This window comes from Anas acuta, chromosome 19, assembly GCF_963932015.1.
Source record: "Anas acuta chromosome 19, bAnaAcu1.1, whole genome shotgun sequence".
NCBI classification, from domain to species: domain Eukaryota; kingdom Metazoa; phylum Chordata; class Aves; order Anseriformes; family Anatidae; genus Anas; species Anas acuta.
The window spans coordinates 8,183,450-8,206,093 of record NC_088997.1 but is presented as its reverse complement, the minus strand read 5'-3'; the positions used below and the strand labels follow the sequence as shown (position 1 = coordinate 8,206,093).

The 22,644-nt window shown below is 41.5% G+C and overlaps 1 protein-coding gene across 1 annotated transcript in view; it reads right to left on the bottom strand.

The window, feature by feature from the left end:
- Positions 1-694: 694 nt before the first annotated feature.
- Positions 695-22,644, bottom strand: part of SPNS3 (SPNS lysolipid transporter 3, sphingosine-1-phosphate (putative)) — a 63,973-nt gene continuing 42,023 nt past the window's right edge. The window contains exons 16-23 of the mRNA XM_068656192.1: positions 14,015-21,094; positions 13,556-13,743; positions 13,109-13,125; positions 12,282-12,389; positions 10,263-12,199; positions 5,471-5,530; positions 5,287-5,383; positions 695-4,506 (exon numbers count right to left, since the gene is read on the bottom strand). Of these exons, the coding sequence (XP_068512293.1) occupies positions 20,927-21,094 (168 nt within the window). The 3' untranslated portion in view covers positions 695-4,506; positions 5,287-5,383; positions 5,471-5,530; ... (3 more) ...; positions 13,556-13,743; positions 14,015-20,926. The remainder of the gene's footprint in view (positions 4,507-5,286; positions 5,384-5,470; positions 5,531-10,262; positions 12,200-12,281; positions 12,390-13,108; positions 13,126-13,555; positions 13,744-14,014; positions 21,095-22,644) is intronic.

Genomic DNA, 22,644 nt, shown 5'->3' with positions numbered 1-22,644 from the left:
AGATGTGTAAGAAAGGATGCTTCGCTGTATGAATGGAAAACATGAAGTAACGGGTAGAGCTTTGAAATGAAAGATCAAACTTTTATTGCCCTTGCCATTTATAGGTCAAAACCGTCAAAACTCCCTAAAGCAAAAAGAAAAGAAAGATGCATCCATATTCCTCGAGAATGAAAAACAAGGTTAAAGTAAAAATAGAGATGGTCAGGCCTTTGATACTGAGGAGAGAAAGGCTTTTTTCAGGGATTTAATTTAAAACTGTGCAAGGAGGGCACTTGGAGAGAAGACGGATGGCTGTCGTTAGCATGAATAAGCTCGTCTGACACATTTCAGCTGTAACAGGAAAGGCAGAACCTTGCCAGACTGTTGTGGCTAAAATACTCGCCAGAATAATGGCGAAATTAAGTCACTGAAAAAATGCTCAGTTTTAAGAGTCTACTCACCACACCGCTACTAATGATGTGACTCCAACACCTTTTTTTTTTTTAAAAAACTGTTTCTAAGGAGGAATTCTTTTTGCCTGACTTAGAGGAAATAAGGCACATGCAGTTGCAATCCATGCACCTGTAAGGGTCTGTGCCCGCTGCTGCCAGTGATTACTCAGATCCCTGCCAAAAGGTTGGCAACATCACCCCAGTGAACAGAAGTCTGATGTGGGATAATGAAAGTAGAAACAGTAACTCAAATGTAGAATGCCTTAAGGAATGCAACTCCAAATTGTATTTACCAGCACTGAAATACACATTCCTACCTCTGCTTTGGGAGGCATCTTAATTAGGTCTGAGGCACGCGTGGGTCTGCCAGTTCGGAACATGCAAGTACCTACAGAGCAGCAGCGGGCAATTCGTGGGATGGTTTTCTCTGTGGGGCAGAAAGCGGAATAGAGACAGTAAAGGAACAGGTTCTTTGTTTTCTCCACACATTTCAATAGCAGTTAAATGCTATAAGCTTGCTCAGTCAGCATTTGGTACCAGTTAGAGGAAGGTTTTCTCTCTGTTGGTGCAGCATCACCTGCACTGCTGCAGAACCACTCACTGACATGCCTGAGTTCGCAGAGAGAGAACAGACACTGGTGCTGGCAGCAGGACTGTTTCATCACTAGAATTAAGGCTCGAGGAAGGTAAAAACCCTACTCCATCAACAATAGGAAACAGTTTAAAAGTAGGCACTTCTATTTCTACTGCAATTGGAGCGACAAAAAAACAGCACACATGCGAAGCAGCTTTCCGCTCACCGTATTCTTTTATCTGGTAAATTCGATGAAGGGCATCTGATGTCTCTGATGCATTTTGCTCCTAGATTTGTACTGCTGAGCAGGCAAAAGCATGACGAGTTTTGGGCGCATGCCTGACCAGATAAATAAGACTTCCCCGCACTTTCCCTGACCTCTTCAATTTGGTTCTGCTGACTGCGTGTGCCAGCGCGCTGCCAGGTACTCGAAGGACTTTTCTCTCTCTCAGGGCAGTCGCTCCCATCTCCCAGGCTGAAAGGAGCTTTATTTCACAATCTTAGCACAGGCGCCTGTTTGTCTAGCAATCCAGACTGATCTAGCACCGTATCCCATCCATGACAATACCTCAGCCCACGGCCAGCACACACCCCTAAGCCCCTCAGGTGTTGTAGTGATGAAACACCAAACTTCACGTTCTTGGCTATTGAACACTTGCAGCAGATACCATATCACACCCAAACGATGTATTTAACTTGTACCACACCACATCTTTCCTGTGTTAGCAAGGCAAGATGTATGACAGGGGCATAGAGCAGAGGTTTGTTTGCTGGCTGGCAGTGAGATACCAAGAGAGTTGACATCAGTGCCGCGCAGTCCTGGCAGCACAGCTTCTGCTGCAAAGGAGAGGGCAGAGGCAGGCTCTGATAAGCACGTCAGGAGGAACAGGAGGTATTTCTGTCTTTGTTCTTTAAATATCCTTGAAGATTTAAACACTCAGTGCTCTGGAGAAGCAGCGAGCAGGCCTGACTCTGTTAGTCAGCAGGCAGCCCTCCAAAGCACATTGGTACATCCCGAGCTTTCAGCCTTCTTCCTGCTGGGCTCTCTGCTTCGTTTATATTTTATTCTGTTCCCATCAGGAGAGGGGTCTGTCTGACGCCCTCTGAAAACAACCTGCACATGATGAGCACAGGAGCTTGGTACGTGCCTCAGGCCAACAGCATGGAACACGAAGTACCAGCTGCTGGTGAGCAAGAAGCATCCAAAGAGAGGAGCTCAGATAGAGAAGTGTCCTGACATTCAACATCTCAATCTCATACATCACACACCCCTACGTTCACAAGCACAGACTCACAGGAAGGCAGTTCAGGAGTTTCAGGCTGTTCCAGCACATTGCAAGTCAGAGATCCAGGACACTTGACCCAATACTCAATGATCCTTGCAGATCCCTTCCAGCTCAGGATGTGCTACGAGTCCAGGTTCAGCAAGAGGCTGTATCACTTAGCCCAGTTCTTCCATGAAGCTGAAGCCAATCATCACTGCTAGCAAGAGAAATCAACAGCAACCCTAGATTGGTAAAACTTCTCCAGTTTTCCAGAGGTGACAGGGAAAAATAGGTTATTCCCCAAATCCAGAGGGATTACAATTAGAGATCCTTTAAAGGTCATTTTCCAGAGAGCTCAATGTTGCATATGCCACACTATTGAGCACACCTGGCACATACTTGGGGGAATGGAGAAGACGTCATAACACTGAGGCCAAATTTTTTTATTTTTAGCTTTTTTTTTTTTTTTTAAAGAGTGACTGAGATGTTTGCCAGAAAACAACATTTAAAGCTGATGTCAACCGATGGAATTGCCTGGACATGTCAGTAGGCAGTAACAGGTATTACACACGAGTGCTCTAGATATAACTCAGTTCTCTTTCATTCTTTCATGTGATCTCATTCCCTGGTGAGCAAAATCCTTTAAATAAAGGAGCACTGCAATTAGTCCAATCCTGCAGCAGCACGACTGACTTACTGTGTAAAGAAGTTGCTGCAGAGCAAACAAGTTAAAGAAAAGGAAGCTCTACCACAATCTTTCAGAGAGATTTTATGATTACAAAGTTAAATCAAGGGTTAATCTAATTCTCATTTGATCTTTTTATCAGTAAAAGCTTATGTATGACATGGAACAGCTTCTCCTTTCAACCAAAATCTGGAACAGACATTTTATTTGCGCTCTTTTAAAAAGAAAAAATCAATCTAACATTAAAGGAAGACTGCAAAAGTAACTTAATTCACTGCTCTTACCCTTTTACTGGTGGTGTCCCAAGGCATCGCCCTGCATTAGGTATCTTTCAGTGCCAGGTACACTTCTATAAATAAGACTTCACCCTGCTGGGGCTCACTGCAGGGATTATTGCTACAAACACACAGGGGATGAGCAGCAGCATGGTGACAGTTTGGAACAGAGTCTAATGGCTTTACATGCCCTACCTGCCAGCAAAAACTCTGCTACCCATATTGACTGCCTGGTAGTGGCAAAGGTTTTTAGTCCTTTTATTTAAACCCACGCAATTGTCAAAAAAAAAAAAGTCACTTTTCAACATTTACCTGGAATAAATTTTAGGGGAACTCTGGGTTTACTGCAACTAGCAATAAGCAAAGATTAAAGACAGTAAGGGAGAGATAAATAGGAAAGGAGAGGCCTAGCAAATAGCATAGTGACCTCCTCACTGGCCTGAAATGATTTTTCCATTCAGCAGACTGAGCAATGTGTAGAATATTCATGTAGTGTTTGTAATAGAAACAGAAGTGGATTCCATTTCTGGTTATTTTATCTGGAGAGGACAATACATAAACCAAAAGACTTTATAACCAAAGTCTTTCCTACTAAAGCAGCGTATCAGACCTCTTTGCAAACTCCAGGCAGGTGCAATACCTCTGAATGGGAAGCGTTACCTTTTCTCCAACAGGTGAGAAACCAAGACAAACTCACTAGCTTGTCTTAAAAATCCATAACTCCTGCATTCTAGTACAATTCCCCAGCCAGCAGCACCTCCTTCCCTCCTGTTGCTGAATGATAGCACATACAGAGCAGCCTGGACCAGCTGGGACACGGGGCAATTGTGGAAAATCTGACTTCAGGTCTTCTTTCAATATGAAGCCAAAAATAGAGCGATCTCCAGTTACCCATTGTTCATTATTGGAGAAAGAAGAGTCTCACTGTGTAAGCTATCATGTTAAGACATACAAAACTAAATCAGCTGTCATACCTCAGCCTTTTTGTCTTACTTTCTTCAGCCTGTTCTGCCACTTCATCTCAATCTAGGCAGCAGAAAGCAGTATGTATGCTACCCACTTTATTATGCTCCAGGAAGGAAAAGTACATCCAAAGTGCTTGCACAGCTTCTTCACCCTCCTCCTGCAGCTGCATAGCTGTCCCAGAGCTTGGTGGAGCTGGGCAGCATCCTGGTGTCACTCTGTTCATTACCTGGCCTTCAGGACCCTGCTGCCACTGATAGGCAAAACTGAATGGGCACACTTCATAGCAGAATAATAGGCTCAGAATAATTCCCTGGTAAATCACACGAACATAAACATCACATGAGAAGAGACCTCACAAACACCACAACCAGCCCTTAATTTAATGTACCAAGGGGTGGAAGCAGAGTGAAATGGTGGCTATATTGTCTGTAGCAGGCTCTGCCTTCAGTTGTGTCGTCTCATTTAGACAGTGTCACTTACAGCACAAGCTAAACAAGCCGTTACAGAAGGCAGGGCTGTCAGACAAACGAGGATTCCAGGCAATATCCTAATTCTTGAACACAACCTATTGACAATGAGCTACATATGACATGAAAGCTCCCTGGCAGATGGGAAACTGGCAGGCTGTTTTGATAGCTGTAGTCAGAGGAAGATTTCCACGGAAAATTATGACAGCTCTATAACAGCATTGACAAACTAAATACGCAACCTGTAAATATAATTAAAGGGACTAGAAGGATTGGTTATCAAGGGAAAAATAAAAGAATTTGAAAGGTATATGGGGAAAATATTTAGGCTAACACACAGGAGTTGTATGACAACATTAAAATATGAGAACGATGAATATCAGGAAAAAATACATTTATGGGGAAATCCACAAGGCTGTTTAATGAAACTGCAGATACGCTTAACTAGGGTAATTAAAGCTATAAGCAGACATGGCATTCAAGAAAAAAAGTATAGGAAGCAATCTGGCGTTAGCAAAGAATAAGTGCTCCAAGATAATGCTCACACCCAAGTCTTACAAAGGACACGCAGCAGACCAGAGACCCCATATGCACACACACAGCTGCTCTCTCTTCACACTTACTTGGAGTTCACATTTGTAGGTCTCTTCGTTCAGCACTGAGAGCAGCTCTTCTCATGATATTAGGGCTTGGGTACCCAGAGCCAACATTTAGCTTTGTCTGCAAGGAATACACACCCAACTCTCAGCACATGCCACCAGGATAAAGAAGCAGGGAGCAGCCTTCCCTTTGGATCAGATAACCTACAGCTCAGGTTTCTTTGGGGCAGAATGAGCAGATCAGCACAGCAGGCACTCGCACAGGGCTCTGCAAAGACAAAGGTGGTGAGAAGGTGGATTTGGATAGCCCACCTACCTGCAAGGCAGACAAGACACACAAGACTTTACATTTTATCTTCAGAATTTGTCTTCAAGATTATATAGTCACAGGTCAACTCACTCAAAACAGAGCTCACAAAATAAAATAAAATAAAAACCCTTACCATCATTCTTAAGATTCCCTTCTATTGTCAGCAGCCTAGCTGTAGCTGAACAGATACATTTCCTGAAGGATGCTTTCTTTTAGTTCCCTCACAGGACTAGTCCTTATTCCATAACTTCTTGTACTTCCTTTCTCTCATACAAGTAGCTACAGACTTGAAGCAATATGACTTTTCATTTCTCTATACATACACAAATTTCTCTTAATACTTCGGTTTTATTGGTACTTATAAAACCAGTCTTGAGCATCCCAACACATACCCATTGCTGGATACTCTGGTTAGCAATATCCTGAGCAAGATAAAAACCAGAATTACTTCTCAGAACTAACAGCAGTTGCTACATTAAAGCATTTATCATTTCCTCCCACCTACCTTTTTTTTTTTTTTTTTTTAAACATTACTGGAAATGTACAAAGAAAAAAGAGGTAAGATGGCTTGTAGGAGCTCTTATAAGATTTCAAGGACTACCTGTACTTAGGACAAGACTGAAGTAAGCTGGTAGCAGTCTAGTTTAAAATGAGTGAGAACATATGGTTGCTATTAAAGGTGTAGTCAGCATAATTGAAGTCACAGTGTTTTCACCTGTAACATTTTGAGGACTTGTAAACTAGGCGGGGAAAAAAAAAAAAAAAAGAAAAAAAAAAGATAAAAGATGTCTGGGCACCTGTACCTTTATAAAATATTAGCAAATCAGTATTTGACAAGATTGTTTGTTTTATAGTATTTTAATACAGGAGTGATGCAAGTGCAACAGAAACTGATCAACAAAGGTATACTAAATATAGGCAAAGTACATCGCCCAAGATGTAGTTTATAGGTATGTAAAATATGTGGCTTATGGATTTAAAACACAGTTCTGGTTTCAGCAGATTTCCTGCAAAGAGATTGATGCTGGATACTCATGCCTGCTACTCTTTTATTAATTCAAAGAGACTGTGATTCTAAAATTGTTAGGGTGTGGATGTTAGAAATAGAAGTTTAACATCCCTCTTCTGGTTTCTACTGTACCTACATAATGTAGCATTATTAATTTTCTTGAAAACTTTTGGAGGTGAAATGTAATTAAATGACATATTTAACAGTCTCTACCAGCACTTCAAAACACTGCTCTAAGGAGTAGCATTGTCATAAATGAACCGCTGCCCCGAGCATGTCTCCTGTAGGAGCTGCCTGGAGACCTACAAAATTTGGAGTTCCCACTCCAGCGGTGCTGGGCCAGCAGTTCCCCCAGGACTGTGTCACACAGGTGAGTGGTTCCTGCCCTGGAGAGAGAGAAAGATGGACAGGCAGACAGGCAGGAGCCCACACACTGATCTTAAAATAACACCACCTTAGCCTTAAGGGAGCGTGTAGCTGTTTCACCCCCTTACAGGCAGCATTCTGTCTTTTCTTTAAAAGCAGGTGGATATATTTTTCCTTTGCCTCTTATCAGTGCAAGTCCTTTCACCACAGACCAGACCAAGGGTGTTACTTTTTAAACCGGTGTGTTCAGTGAATGCCCTCTGCTGGGGCTTGCACGTCTCCCTGGCTGCATGACTTTGTTCTTGACAGGCTGGGGCACACTCCAGCCACTGATGGAAATGAATCTTCATTCACATTTCATCTTTCTACTTAACTAATTCCCTTTCTACTCCAAGTCACTATTTTTTTTTAAGTAATTAAACACATATATATTCTCCTTTTATCCTTTAATTTGTTTTATCTCGCAATACAGAAATGGGCTTGTTGCCACTGAAGCTTTACAAAAACACTTCTAAAGCTGATTTTGACTAGGTTAGGTTTTCTAAAAGCAGGAGCTGTGTCTGGCCAGAGACACTTTTCTGTGTTCCCTACACCCCTCCTGCTGTTACAAGAAGACAGATGGCCCTTCTGAGCACCGTATCAGACTCAAGCAAGAGCTTCTCCCAAGCTCCAACAGTTTGGAAGCCACGTTAAAGACTCAGTTCTGGCCCCTGCCCCAAATGAATATGAGAGTGACCAGAGTTTCCAAGCTACTCTGCACAGTGTGTCCATCCTGTAGGACTGCAGGCCAAAAGTGTAAGAGTCTCAGCTGAAGATAAAAAGGTTTTTGGAAAACTTAACATTTAAGTAGAACACGTGAAAAATCTACTCCTGCTTGTGGACCACAGGCTTTACAATCTGTACTGCAATTCAGCCCTTCTGAAAGCAAGAAGAGACTTAAAGGAAAAGGTAAATCTGATTTTAGAATGGGAAACGGACCTTTGGAGCCATCTAAAAGGTCACTTAGTGCTGATGAAAGGGCCTCAGCAATTTACAGGAACCTCAAATTGTTTTTCTCAGGTCCAACCACCAGCTTCACCTTTCGTCCTTTTTTCTCTAGTCACTCCCTGTGTATTTACATAGAGTCCCCTAGGGATTGTGCAGCGCTTTCCAGAGGTTAAATCTGTATACTTCCGATGTGTCAGATTCATTGATTCATTTAAGGTGAGATCTTGCACCTTGTCCAACCAGACCATGACAATATAATGCAATTCTATGTTAGTCTCAAACTACATCATTGCTGTGCATCAGCATTTCTTGCAGATATTAACAAAAAATCTTGCTTCCACCGACATTTTGACAGCATCTTCAATTGCCAGGGAAACACAGGAGTAATTTTATCAGATCAGACCAGTGAAAAACTAATATTTTGCCTCCATCTGGGACCAGCTTGACTTACTTTAGGAAAAAAAATAATGCAAGAAACATTGTATAGGGATAAAACTACTCTGAATGTTGTAATAAAACAGTTCCCTAAGAAAGTTCAAAGTAACAGTCGTTCTTTTCATGGATCATTTTCTTGTAGCCCACCAAAAAGCTTTGGAAATGATTCTTTCAGCCTGGTTTAAGGGCGACCTTATCAATGCTTGTAAACATCTGAAGGCAGGGTGCAAGGACGCTGGTGCCAGGTGCTTTTCAGTGATGCCCTGTGCCAGGACAAGAGGCAAAGGGCACAAAGTGGAGCACAGGAGGTTCCATCTGCACACCAGGAAGCATTTGTGTGCTGTGCAGGTGACAGACCACTGGAACGGGCTGCCCAGAGACGTGGTGGAAGTTCCCTTCTTCGAGATCTGCAAAAGCCACCTGGACATGAAACAAGTATTTCACAAGCCAGTTGTGCAAGGACAAATATTTTAAACAGCTTTGATTTGTGATCATAATCTTCCTGGGATTTCATGCTCCTGTCATGATTCTTTGTTCTTCTACTATGGCTGAACTCTGTAAATCACATCAGCTTTGTTGTGATTGAGCAGCAAAGTTTTAGAGAACCCCTTTGTACCAGGCAGCACACAAGTGCAGCCCTTTCACTCTCTTTTATTTGTCTCCTTTTCAAAGCAAGTGGCCACAAACACCCAGGAACCACCTCTCTGGGTAATATTGGCATTTGTAGGATACACACAGATTTGACACTTGCTATGTCTTGAGTGAAGGCATTCAAATTTATCTTACTGCTCCAGCTATTCCACTGGCTCGAGTCTAACTATGCTGTTATAACTGTATTTTGTGTACTTAAGTGCCAAGCACCGGACTGCAATGTTTTATGTAGACATAAGATTACAATGCCACCAGTAACAGATACACATTAAACACCCCAATTTTATAAACAGACCTAAACTGTATGCAAACCGACTGCTGATTCACTTGCCATTAATAACAAAACCAACATTTTATAAAAAAGGAGCATCACTGACATCATACTTCCTAAAAGACAAACACAGCCCAGGGTTACTGCAAGGTGTGAAGTAAAACAACGTTGGGATAGCAATTACAACCTTTTTCACTGTTACACATAAATATCAGGAATGCAAATTACTTTGATCTAAGGAAGACTCAATCCAATATTCCAGGTGCAGTTTAACGGAAATTTATTTCTTGAAAAGCTTCATTAGCCTGAGTCGTTTCACATCAAAGTAGCTTCAGGCACTTGGGTTTAGCATATGTTCACTTTATTCCACTCTTACATTTCTTCCTTATCTGTCAGAACCTTCCTGAATGCTTTTTCTACACATCATCATTAGCTTCCATCACCACCTGCTGCATGCTACACCATTAAGAGATGCTGACTCAGAAGGCACTTCATCTGGCACTAGAGATGCCCTCTCACAGGAAGGATGAAAGCAGGATTCTTTTTCTCTACAGAAAATTCATTTTTTCTAAAATTTAACTTTGCATACCGATTTCCCTCTCACATCCTTCACAACATAAGATCAAGTTAACTACAAATGGTAAAACTTCCCCATCCCCTAGTTACAAAGATCACTATGCTCCAGAGACGGAGACCATCAAGTCTTTGTCCTGGAATTCCTGTGTGGAAGCCAGTAACTTTCTACTTACCTAGAGTACATCTTTTAATCAGACATTTGGCAGCCTCTTTGCTCCTTTCTGTGGATCCCTGCTTTCTGCCTCTAATCTTATCATCTCTCCTCCATCTTCAGCTTTCTTTTTGTTACAGTCTTGCCTTTGTGTTGTTTCCTGCCTTTAAGTTATGGAACTGAGCATGTTTAAATTCCTGCCAATTAAAACTGCAGAGCATTGAGCCCTTCTAAGAAAACTCACCTGTTTCCTGCTCTTTTAGGCTCCAAGAGCTGAGCATTTCAAAGCTTTACTTCAGTCTCTGTGAAGATCTGATCTTGAAGAAGGCGCCCTGTTGGCCCTTTGCTGACCCACATCCCCTGCCGTGGTGGCTGACATTTCAAAGCCCTGAAGCCCAGTCTTGTCACCAGTTCTGTTTGGAGCAAAGACAGCAAGTGAAAATTGTGACAGGGTCTCACGAGGCTCTCTGGGCAGGAGACCCATGTGGTGTTGCTCACTCTCCTGTGACACTGAGGTTCTCAAAGTGGCCATTTTGCACATTCAGAATCATAGGAAGAAACCTGTGGATTTTTTTTAATGTGAAAAAGAGAAACTGAAGAATTCCCGAGGAAAGTCAGCACTTCAGCACTGTGAAGCAGCCGTGGCTGAGGTACTTTACCTTTACTCACTGCAGGGCACTTTTCTAGTTCAAAGAGCAATAGCAAGATAATTGAAATCTCACCTGCCCTGACAACACTGCTATTGAATACCATTGGGAACATTTTTAATTAGCATTTTAATTATTAGCATCTACTCTGGAGCCCTCTTAAAATCTTTCTAAACAGATCTGTATACAGAGTACCTTTCTACTACAAGAAAAGGTAAGGCTGGATCATGGCTTCTTTGGGTTTCCATCCCTACCAGTGCATCAGTCAATTTGCTGCAGAGGACGTTCAGGGATGCTCAGTTACTCTGCTGATCTACATTAGGAAGTGTTCTGAATGCAAGGGTAAGACTGCAAGGGATAAACACAAAGGATGCTGTAAACCCCTCTGTGGTCACTGCAACTATCTGAGCTCTGGACACTCATCAGAGGGAAGCATTAAGCACTGGAAGGGAAAATACTAGCCTGAGAATTAACACAGTCAGGTTCAAAGCCCAGCTGTACCGTGACTCTTGCACTTCTCTCAGCTTTGGGATTCTGTTGCCGTTAAACAAAACAGAGATGATACTGATCATTTTAGTGAAGTAACACTGTTTTGATAGATACACACTGAGCGTTAAATTCTTTCCTCCTTCCCATTTCATTTAACAGACATGACCTCATAAAGTGGGAGAAAACTGCAGCACTGGTGCCAGAGTCCTTCTGTTAGTCCCTTCGGAAGCCACAAGAACTACTGGCTGAGGGAATGCAACAAAGAAGAGAACAAGTCTGGATAGTCACTAGACTTGCAAACCTAAGAGCAACGCAAAGTAAATCAAGCACAACATAGTTAGAATGATGATTGACAGAAATATGATGATTCTACTGCTGGAAATGAAAGTACTGTGAATAATTAGCCACCTCTGACCCAGGAAAACATTGACTTCATTTGCAGCACAAAACTGATTGCAAATGGTATTGGGGAGGAGAATCAAGCTATTCACTGTGCTTTGCCCTCATCAGAAAAATTCATTTCCTCTCTACCATTGAGCAATGAAATATACCTGATTGGATCTGCTGAGACTTCACATGGAAGATTTAGAATGGGGTGAAGCTAAAAGTAATGCTATTAAACAGGCTGGGGCTGGAGGGAGAAATGCACATATGTCTCCTTTTATTAAAGAATTAAAATAAATACCTCAAAGGATCAAAATGTATTTGAATATTTCTTTGAAATCCTAATGTTATTTTTGCTGAATAGGATGCTGAATATCTGTGCAAGAATGAGGACTTTTTGTATTCCCTCCTCCTCCTCCTCCTGTTCGTTCCCATTACTACTCCCTCCTGCACTGCCAGCTGCTTTCTGCCTCCTACTGCACCGCTCTCTCTGCACGCCTGCCAGCCCTCTCTCCATCTGACTCATGTCCTTGCTGAGTGCGGGTGCCTGGCCAGCCTTGTCTGCTGATGGGTCTCACCTCCACGTGGATGACAGCTTCATCTGGGGCTCTCAGCACTCCCTGGAAAGTGTAATGTGTTTCTTATAGCCATGGCTCCAAGGCTGAAGAGAGAAAAATCAAAGATATGTTCTTACAGTAGGGTGAGAGACTTATCAGCCCCTTCTTCTTGTCAAACACCTTTACCTTGTCATCAGAAACCTGAGGCATCTCAGGACAGAGACCTGAAGACTCCACACTAATGTTATCCCTTGCTACAGCCTTTGGCTAGTGGAGGATAGGGCAGAGCAAATCCTGGAAGAAAATACAAATAGCTCAAACTTACTGCTATCTGCCAGTCTCCTCTGCCTTTAGCACATACAACACATCTGACATTATATAGGTAGGCACTGGAAATCAGGTTATCACAGCCCCTCTCCTAAATGCTGCCTCAAGACAAATCAGCTTTGATGCTGGTTTTCCAGAGCCATTAGAAATACAGACTAAGGGCAGTGACAAGGAGGAATTTGGTTCCTTTTCTCACACCCCTGCAGCATCATTAGAAGGCAGAATTTTCCCGCATCAGGAATTAAAATGGGCATTTTATTAAAGGCAGCTCAGCTTGGTTTTAAGGTGTTTTTGCAGTGTTCAAGAAGCTAAATGCACTTGTAGTCAAAGAAGTCTGCTCTGGAACTGCTGGGATCCCAAACAGGACAACCAGTTCTCTAGGCAGACCCATGCTGTGGCACCACATCTTCTCTAGGGAGCATCAAGCTCCCTACAAGATCTCTCTCTTATACAAGCTGTGCTTTTCTGGTCAAACATTTGCTTCTTATGGAACATCAGCAAGTGCAAATCTTTTCCCTTTTCTCACATACATTCCCCTTTTAAAAATTATGTAAATTCCTTAATGAAGATGGCAAGTCTCCACAGCCCCAGTAAGCATGAAGATTTTCTTCTCCCCCAGATGCAGAAACTGCCTTCCTTCAAAGTCACTGATGTCCATGCTGGCCTGTTGCTTCTGTCAGTCTCACCCTTTCCAGGAGTGCTGCTGGTAGAGCACAGCAAAGAACATTACTCATCACACTAAATTAGGAGACACAGACCTCCTAAGACAACATGACAGTGTTTAACAATCTAAACTAAATTTACAGGAGAAAGCATCTGGTATGAAAATAACTGCATCTGCTGCGCTACCAACCTTCTCCCACTTGCACACGCTTAGCGGAGACGACGATGAATCACATTTAATCACACACTATTAGAGGAGGATCAGACTGTACGGTGAGACCAGGTTAATAGGTTGGAGATGCACATATCTGATGCCCAATTAAAATAATTCCAAAGATAAAACTCAAACTGAATTTTACTTTAGGATCTGTGCCTCCCAACTTAACAGATGAGGCAAGCAGTCCTGTCTTCCATGACTTGGATGCAAACAGAAGGCCAAAGGAAAACAGTTCTCTTACTCAAGAGTTTACCATGCAGATCCCATGGAATTATCCTGGGTTTTCCAGATTAATTGGAGCGAGGACTATAGAGACTCCTGTCTTGCACCAGCTTTTGTGGTCAAAATCAGATCATGAACATCATTTTCTAGGATACGATATTGCTTAAACACTATCTGGTTGCCATTAACTAGCCTCTAGGTGAACCACCTCTAGTCATTCTGATTAAAAAACAAGCAAACAACAACAACAAAATAAACAGACTAATATGTTTCCTATAAAAAGAACTGGATTGCTTTACCAGTATTTATCATTTATCACCCCTCCTCTTCACCTCCTTGCTCATACCCACACACCCCTCTTACAAGGGCGTCTTGCAACGCCCCTAAAAAAGCAGAGATGGGCAGGCTGCTCCTTTATGCTGTGATCTGCGTTTTATTCTAACAGCAGGTGAATCCAGAGTTATCCAAATGGGTTGCAGAAACATCTCACCTGGTTCACATAAGGAAATATTCCCAGCTGGAAATCAGGTGTCCTTTTTCAGCCGATGCTCTCTTTTACCCAGGAGTTCTGTCTGCTCCCAGCTCTGACATGCCAGGTCCGGTGACATCTCCTCTGCAGTGGGTTGTTGATACGCACAGGGAACAAGTTCTTTCACTGAAAATACAAACTCTCAAAGCAAAAAGCTGTGAAGAACAATTGCAACATCTACCAGATTGAAGATCAAGAAGTACTCTCTGATCTGCATTTCTTTAAGTTCTGTTGTCTTTCAGCCAGAGATATCCCCGAAAAGAATGCCTACAACCAAGATTTCAAAAATTAGGAGTCCGATATTAGGCACCTAATCACATAATTAAGTCTTTAAGCAAATGGGCCTGATTTTCTTGGCTTTCAGACTGCCTTCATTAGGAACAGAGGGATGCATGGCTCTTTGAAAAAGAGAGGAATGAAGAAAGAAAAGAATCAGGCCCCTCACTGGGGTACATTATGGTGGGAATTAATAGCTGGCCTGAAGTCAGCACTTTCCAAAATGGTTACCTTCATCCTTTTTACATTAATTTCAAACCTACGGCCCAACATATTAAGTACTGAAAAGAAAATTATACTTGCATACATGAATGCATGAATTTATCTTTCAACTCCACTTAAAAGCATTTTTCGTAACAATACAGAAAATATTAACTGTAGGGAAAAAAAGCAGCACAATATATAAGGAGATAAAGTGAGACCTTAGTACCACAATACGAGTAGAGTCCTGTGCAGCACAGATTTGTTCATTGGATAGGATCCTGATTTTGGAGGCACTGTACATTTCTTGAGCCTTGCCCTAGCTCCATTGGCAAGGTTGAGCCCCCTGGGATTCAATCACCTTCCAAATCCGTACACACTTAACAGCGCATTTACAAAGAACCATCCTGCAGTGTGGTCTGACAGCACTCACATTAATCTCTCAAAATTACAGACATTTCATTACTGCAGAATGCGTGGACAATTTACATACTAATAACAACACTGTTATGCAAACACAAAATTACACAAAATGAGATCAATACAATTATGGTCAGCTATACAGCATTAGAATCAGAGGCTTTTCATTGTGACCTTTGCGTCCCTTATAAACAAAAGCTTTCTAAGAACCTTTCCAAGGCCTTATTGGATTACAATGAAGATAATTATAGAATCGAGATGAACCCTGTGGCTGCCTTGTAATGGAATAAAGCCAGTTCCAGCTGCTTGAATGCCAGCACAGATTGGCAAGGACCCAAAGATACTGGTCTTTCATTGTGTCTTTTTTTGCCAGCTGAAGGGAGCAGGTGACTTGCCTCCATCTCCTAGGGGAAGGCATGTCTAAGTTGGCCACCCTCACCGACAGCAGTAACTTACGGCATTGCAGGCATGGTAGGAGCTCCCAGTACTTGAAGACGACTGGAAGAATGAATGATGCTTGCAAAACAGCAGAAAGATCTCTGAAGAAAAAAAAAATTGCCATAAAGGTTTTAGGGTAACAGATGATTTCTAGGTTTCTTAGTTATTTCAGAACCTATTTCAACAAACATCACATCTGCATTTTAACATGAGGAGAAAGTGCTGTACCTACAGCTAAGAAAAAAAAATCTTTATTCACTAAACAACACAGGGAGCATAAGGGAAGACAAGCGCAGGGGAGAAGAGTAAGACAGAATTCAGCCAGTTTTTCTGCAACAGAACAGTAAGGGGGAAAAGCTGGTTCTTCGGTGATGGAGTACAGGCACAGGTCACCTGTGAAGGTGATGAAGCCTTGTTCAGTGCAACAAGTTAGTAAAACAGCCATCAGGGTTGGCACAGTCCTAACAGATCCTATCTAGGCACGGGTATCTCAGAGTGACAGCAGCAACTCCGAGCTTTTTCTTCAAAGCTGAAAGATGCTTTTGACATCTATGGCTACATCAGTAGCATTATAAGGAATCACAGCTATTCTGCAAAATATTTTGCAAAGGACAATTCCGCTGCATAGGTTATTAGGGCATAAGATTTTCTCAGAAGTGAGCAGCTCAGACAGTATATATAAATCTGTAGGCTGGAAAGCCATGGTCTGCCATCTGCACACCTTCATCCACAGCACAGAAAAAATCCTTAGGTGCTGTGAAACCCCTTTAGCACTTGGCTACTTATTTGGGAAGGAAACGGGGAGGAAAATTAGATGAAAGGCCTTTGAAAATCAAAACTCTGCTGATAGAAATCTCACACAATATCACCGGTGGAACGAGCCTGTGGAGCAGCAGTTGCACACCACGGTACTGTTGTATCTTAGACATGCCCTGCCCACTTGATGGCTTAACAGGCATTTTGCAGAAGCTAGAAATAATCACAACTTTGAAGGCGTTTTTTATGCCAAGCAGAATTCTAAAGCTTCTTTAAAAAATATCCACATAAAGAGTGCTAAAGGGGAAGACCAATCACCCGCCCCTTCTTTGGGGAATGGAGGCAGGGCAGGAAGACGAAAAGATCAAAATCATTACCTGAATGTGCTTATAAAATCACACCTTTTGGCGCTGCTCCAAAGTGCCTCTTACCCACTATTTTGATTGGAAAGAAAAAAGATGAAATGTTAGAAGTAGGATGAGAATACAGAAACAGTTATCGAAAATACTCGCTCAGTTCAGAAATTGTCAACCTGTTCACTTGCTGTTTGCTGCAGGAGCCACAGATTCCAAGCAGCTTGGACACCGCAGAACGAGCTATCCCAATAACCAGAAGCTTCCAGCAGCAGCTCTTCACCATCAAGTCAGAGCAGTAAATTAAATACCTTCTTTAAGCCACTCGTTTTTGCTTACTTCTGCCCACTTGGAACCATAGGAAACGACTGGCATTTCAATTGACACCGAAAGAGAAATTTTGTTCCTCAGCTGGCAGCGTGAAAGGACTCAGTGACTTTCTCTACTACAGGATTTTGATGGCATACAAAAAGTTTAATGTTTTAAATAGCTACTTTGCACAACAGCCCCCTCCAGCACTAAGAAACTGTTGCCTTAACCCCTTAGAGCAGAATTTGGTGCCACCTGCTAAGAAGCAAATTCAAGGCATGCAGAAACTAAGAAATTCTACTACTTTTAGATATCCTAGCAAAGAGATTACATAATTTTTTAAGACACAGGATCAAGCAGAGCCTGCTAGGGCTGTTTCGCAGTATCACTGCATCCTTGCAGTGGCGCTGAGTCAGCAGTTCTCAGCAAGGCAGAGAACAGTGCAGTGCCAGGGAGAGGCAGGCTTGGCTCAGAGCATCCAGCCTCTTGGCTTGGATGTTAGGCTTGCTCAAATGCAGAAAAAAAGCCCTAACAAAAATAAAAGTCCTCTCCCTTTCCGTTACAGAGAAAAGCGAGAAGCATTTGGAAAGATGGAACTGAACTAGTCAGTGCGATCCTGCTCATTTCTAGGTGCTTTCACAAGGGAGCTGAGAGTAGGAGTTGGAATGAGTTTGTCAAGGACTTCACGTACCATCACGGAACAGCATGTGGCGTCTCTTGCTCATATGTCAACTGTGTGCCTCCGCAGTGTTCCAGCTACATTTTATGAATATATTTTCTAAAGAATTTAATAAATAATAAAATTAATAATCTAATTTAATAAATCATCTGTTTACAGGGCAAATCATGAAGATGCCAATAAAGAAGTACTATCAAGCTGCTTAAACCCTACCATAGCTGAGTAAAAGGAAAAACTATTCTCAAGATCTTGGCCTGTCTGCCTGAATTTCAAGGAATCAGCTGTGGTGTTGGGGACATCTGATTTGCAGTTGTCAATGATTTTAGCAATTGCAAACTTTAGTTCTAGAGTATGGCAACACAGAGGTAGAATATCATGGTTCTGTGACTGATGTGAGTTCTGTAAATGCAAGTTCAACATCTTTCACAGGATCAGGTTACCTTGAGTTCTTTACCAAAACCAAATTATGAACTAATACCAACACCCCCAAGCAATTTCATAATTAGGCTGTACAGAATATAAATATCTACCTATTGTGTACAAGAGACTTGAAGCACAATACAAATCTTTATGGCAGTAAGCTTATACGCAGCTTCTGAGAAATTTTGATAAAATACTAAGGAAGGATCTGGCACTAAGTTGTTACTAGCAAATTTCATAGAATTAAACAAAATCAAAATAACTTTATAGCCTCAAATACTGACATGCACTTGTCACTGAACTCTTCCATCACTTTCTGGGCATGAAGTGATGTAACAGTAAATGGTACCTACTGAAGATACCACTCACTGTACAATATATTGCATTTCCACCTCATCTCAGAATTCAACTTTTCCAATTAGCATTTCGCTAGAGCCAAGTGGATATCTTCAAACACCACACCAAACAGCATACCAGATGAATCTCAGCCTCCTGCAAGTCCAATCTCAAGTGTGCAGTGAGTTGAGAAGGCCTTAGAGAATGTTTGTAGACCTCCTAAATTCATGCTACAATGAGGAATTCTCTTAAGAACAATGGGATTTGTGCCAAGAGAATTCTTCTCCCTCTAGCTGGAAGACAACTACTGCAAACTTCACCAGGTTTGCCAAAAATAAGCAAGAAATTTCAATCTAAACACTGCCCCCAGGTAGCTTAAAAATAGACAGAAAATGTTAAGACAAACACTTACGACCTTTGCAAGCTGTGTCCACATCCGATATTAAGAATCCTCTGCTGGACATGGGTTCTCTGGCACCACATAAACTTCCAAAAAGGCAGTGCTATAATGGCTTTGGTAGCCTTTTGCAACCAGAAAGATCTCTAAGTCTTCTAGAACACCAACTTTTATTTTAAAGACAATTACTACAATCTAACTGAGTATCACAGAAAACTTAATTGTTTCTCATAATGGAATAAGCTCTGGCCAATTTTGACTATATGGGTTTAAGTCTGGTTTCAGAACAGACTTCAGAAAAAGAGAGGGAGGGAAGGAAGGAGAGGGAGAAACTCACGGTAGTTGAATTATGCTATTGATAATAGCAGTCAATATTCACTGTCATTACAGGAATTTTGTGTTTTATGATTCTAATGATTTAGGATCATTCATGATCCTTATGATACTGGGAGAACCAGGTAAGAGTCACAATACGTCACTTACTGAGGGTTTGACTTTAAGGTGTTACCAGGAACTACACCACCACAAACAATGCAAGTTGGCCACACTAATTATGTCATATTGGGTGCTTGGCATAATATTATGACAATAGTTACCACATCCAATGTCCTATGCACTTTCAGACCTCAAATGGGTAATTATATTTAAGTGTTTTTATAACTGCCACTGTTCACTCATGAGAGGAGATGCTTACCCATAGCTTGAGGATGCACTGGAGAGCCTCAAAGGATTATAAAGAGACCATTAACATCTTATATTGTGGTTTAACCTTGCAGGCAGATAAGCACCACGCAGCTGTTCGCTCAGGCCCTCACAGTGGGATCAGGGAGATAATCGAAAAAAGTAAAAGTATGAGAACTCATGGGCTGAGATAAGGACAGTTGATAAGAGGGACAAACAAACAAACAAAACAACTAGAAAAGAATAAAAACAAAAACAAGTGATACACAACACAATGCTCACGACCAGCTGATTGATACACCAGCAGTGCCCTTGACCACCTCCCCCAGTTTTATTGTTCAGCATGATGCCATGTGGTATGGAATATTCCTTTGGTCAGCTGGGGCCAGCTGTCCTAGCTCTGTCCCCTCCCAGTTTCTTGTACAACCCCAGACTCCTTGCTGGGCACAATGAGAAGCCGAAAAGTTCTCGAGCAGTTACTCTGCACTGCTCAGTAACAACTAAAACATCAGTGTTATCAACACCATTTTCATCATCCTAAATCCAAAACACAGCACCCTATCAGCTACTGTGAAGAAAATTAACTCTATCCCTGCCAAAACCATGACATGCATATAGATTGACCACAACCCTCCACTCTTGGACCTGGCATTGACTTTGCTAGTCTCCTTCCCTTGGTCATTTCAGACAAATGAAAACATTGTTTGAACTATCTAGATTTTCCAGATTCTATAGACAAATCTTATCCTGCTGAGAATTCATAGGCCTTCCCTCCTAATCTCCACAAGACATTCTGCCTTAAATGCTAGTCTTGTTTAGGTTGACAGTCATGCTTGTGACAGCTCTATACTCTACCTTCTGGAGCTCCCCAGCTCCACAGAATACTCATGCCCATTTTGCAGATTGAGGGAGGGCTGCCATATGCCAATTCAGCAGCAATTTTTGACTCACAGTCAAAAGCATCCAAAAAAGTCAGTACGCAGGATTTTCTGCCATATGGAGGAATTGTTATTTGGCCTTTTCTGTAGCTGTATCTCATTAAGCAAAAAGGAAAGGAAAGAAAAAGAGAAGGACATTATTTTATTCTTTTTTGCAAATCTTGCCCTGGAGTTCATCTTCCCTTGAAAGACAGCATTCATTTCTGGTACCTAGGAAACCAAGTCAAAGCAGAAGGAAGCTGTAAGAATCTAGGTGATTGAGGACAGTGTTCCATCCAATTCAACAGATTTTCTGTAAGTCATACACTTTGTATATGACTTCTTTCAGGGGAGAGGGGAGTGGGCTCCAAAGACCAGAGGAGAGAAGGAAACACCTTTCATGAAGATGCATTATCTGCAGTAAAGCTATTTTATTACCTTCATATTTTGAAGGGGTCAGTAACTGCACTTCTGTGACCATTGTGTGTTCTGCAAAGTCTGTTTTTTTCAATAAGGAAGATTTGTTTAATCTGAGGCCTTGCTGGGATTTTACATTTCTTTTATTTATAGAAACTATTGTATTATTACCACAACATGTACATTTGTGTTTTAACTTTACAGAGTCAATATCATGGCTGGCATACAAACAGGAAAGTTATAAGATAAAGGTTTAAAAGATACGTAGAAACCTTAATGCTTCTGTGCTTCCTTACGATCATCTTCAACGTAGAAAGATGTCAGCAGGAAAAAACCTCCTCCAATGACACCAACAAAAACACAGATGATGAAGCTGTACTGCAGGCTCCTGAAACTCCACTGGACTGAGTGATTGTTGTTGGCCTGAATAACACTGGAGATCTAGGGAATGAACAATGCTGTCATTAATGTGGGATAACACCACGCTTCTCTCTTGATTTAAGCAGGCTTTTACACTGTGGCCCTTGAATAGAATGAAACTGAGCAGGTAGGGATGAAAACCTTGCTACCTTGGTTTCTCAACCCCAATACACCTATTGCACTGCTGTTTCATTTCCATTTGGTTGGGGAATATTGTTTTTCTATATTATTACTGCCTCCAGTCACAAGAACACAAAATACTGCAACCTGTGTTTATCATGACTGGTAAACATTAACTCATTTTACCATTTTCTAGCCCATCTCCAGAAAGTCAGCACAGGACAAACATTTGGCAATGACCTTTATCATTTCTTGGTGCTGTTTGATTACTTTATCCATCCTTAATCAGAATCAAACAAATAGAAACTGGCAAAAAAAAATTGGCAAAAATGCAGCCACGAGCAGCAACACACATTAAAAAGGGAAGAGCTGGAAATTGATTTCAGAGACAAGAGTGGAGTCTGGTTTTGAGCCAAAAGGCATTTGAGGAGTCATGGAATGACAATCTGAGGAACTGGGAAGAAGATACCAGACAGCTGCTTTTTGCACTGGCTAGACGATGAGGTTGTAAAAGCTATATGTGACACATCGGAATTTTAGTTTTGCAGACAGAAAGAAAAGCTGATTTCAAGAAACCCATAAGGTTCAATACTTGACCTACGAACTTAAAAACTCTTCTTAGTACAAACAAAAAGATGAATGCTGAATGCAGTCATTGCTATTCTCACATATGTCCTTGATTACAATATGCTTCATGTTTTAAAATACACAAATATGAGACTCTTCAACCTTTGCTGGGTTGAATATGATTATTTATGACAGTTTAAGGAGATAAGAGCAAGATCAACTCTAAATGGGCACCTAGGGACTACAGCAAACATAACAGCCAAAATACAAACCTAACGCATTTAATTTAAAAACATTCAGAAAATAAATCTCTAGAGTGCAAAGGGAAGAAACACAGACCCTGAAAAAGACTATTCAAAGATTCTCCAGACAGTTTATAAGCTAAAGGGTTAGTTGAAATAGGTCAGCAAACAATAGCCAGACCTGAATACAGAAGATATGGTGTTTAATCAACAGCAGATATGGGCAGTGTTGGTATACTGGTTCACAGAAGCCTTCCAGAACACAATGTAGTGCTCATTGCACCCCACGTGGATATACAACAGTTCTATTCCTGGATTCATCATCTCTGTTCTTTGTAAAGGTGCAAGGTTACTTGAGGATAATCTCACCTGGATATACCATGACAAACTTTTTTTGTCTTATACTTTTCAATTAGCTGCTATTTTAGGCAACTGCATGCAAGGTATTGCAAAAGAAGTATTCTGTGCATAGTTACTAGCAGGATGCAGCAGAACATTCAGCAGGAAGCCTCAGTTCCGCCTGTACCTCAAAGCTGGCAAAGAACAGTGGGTAAAAGAGATGACACTGTCTTTGCAAAAATGTATGCCTTCAGAATTTATTAATTTTCAAATTTTAAATCAAAATTAATTTCTACACACTGC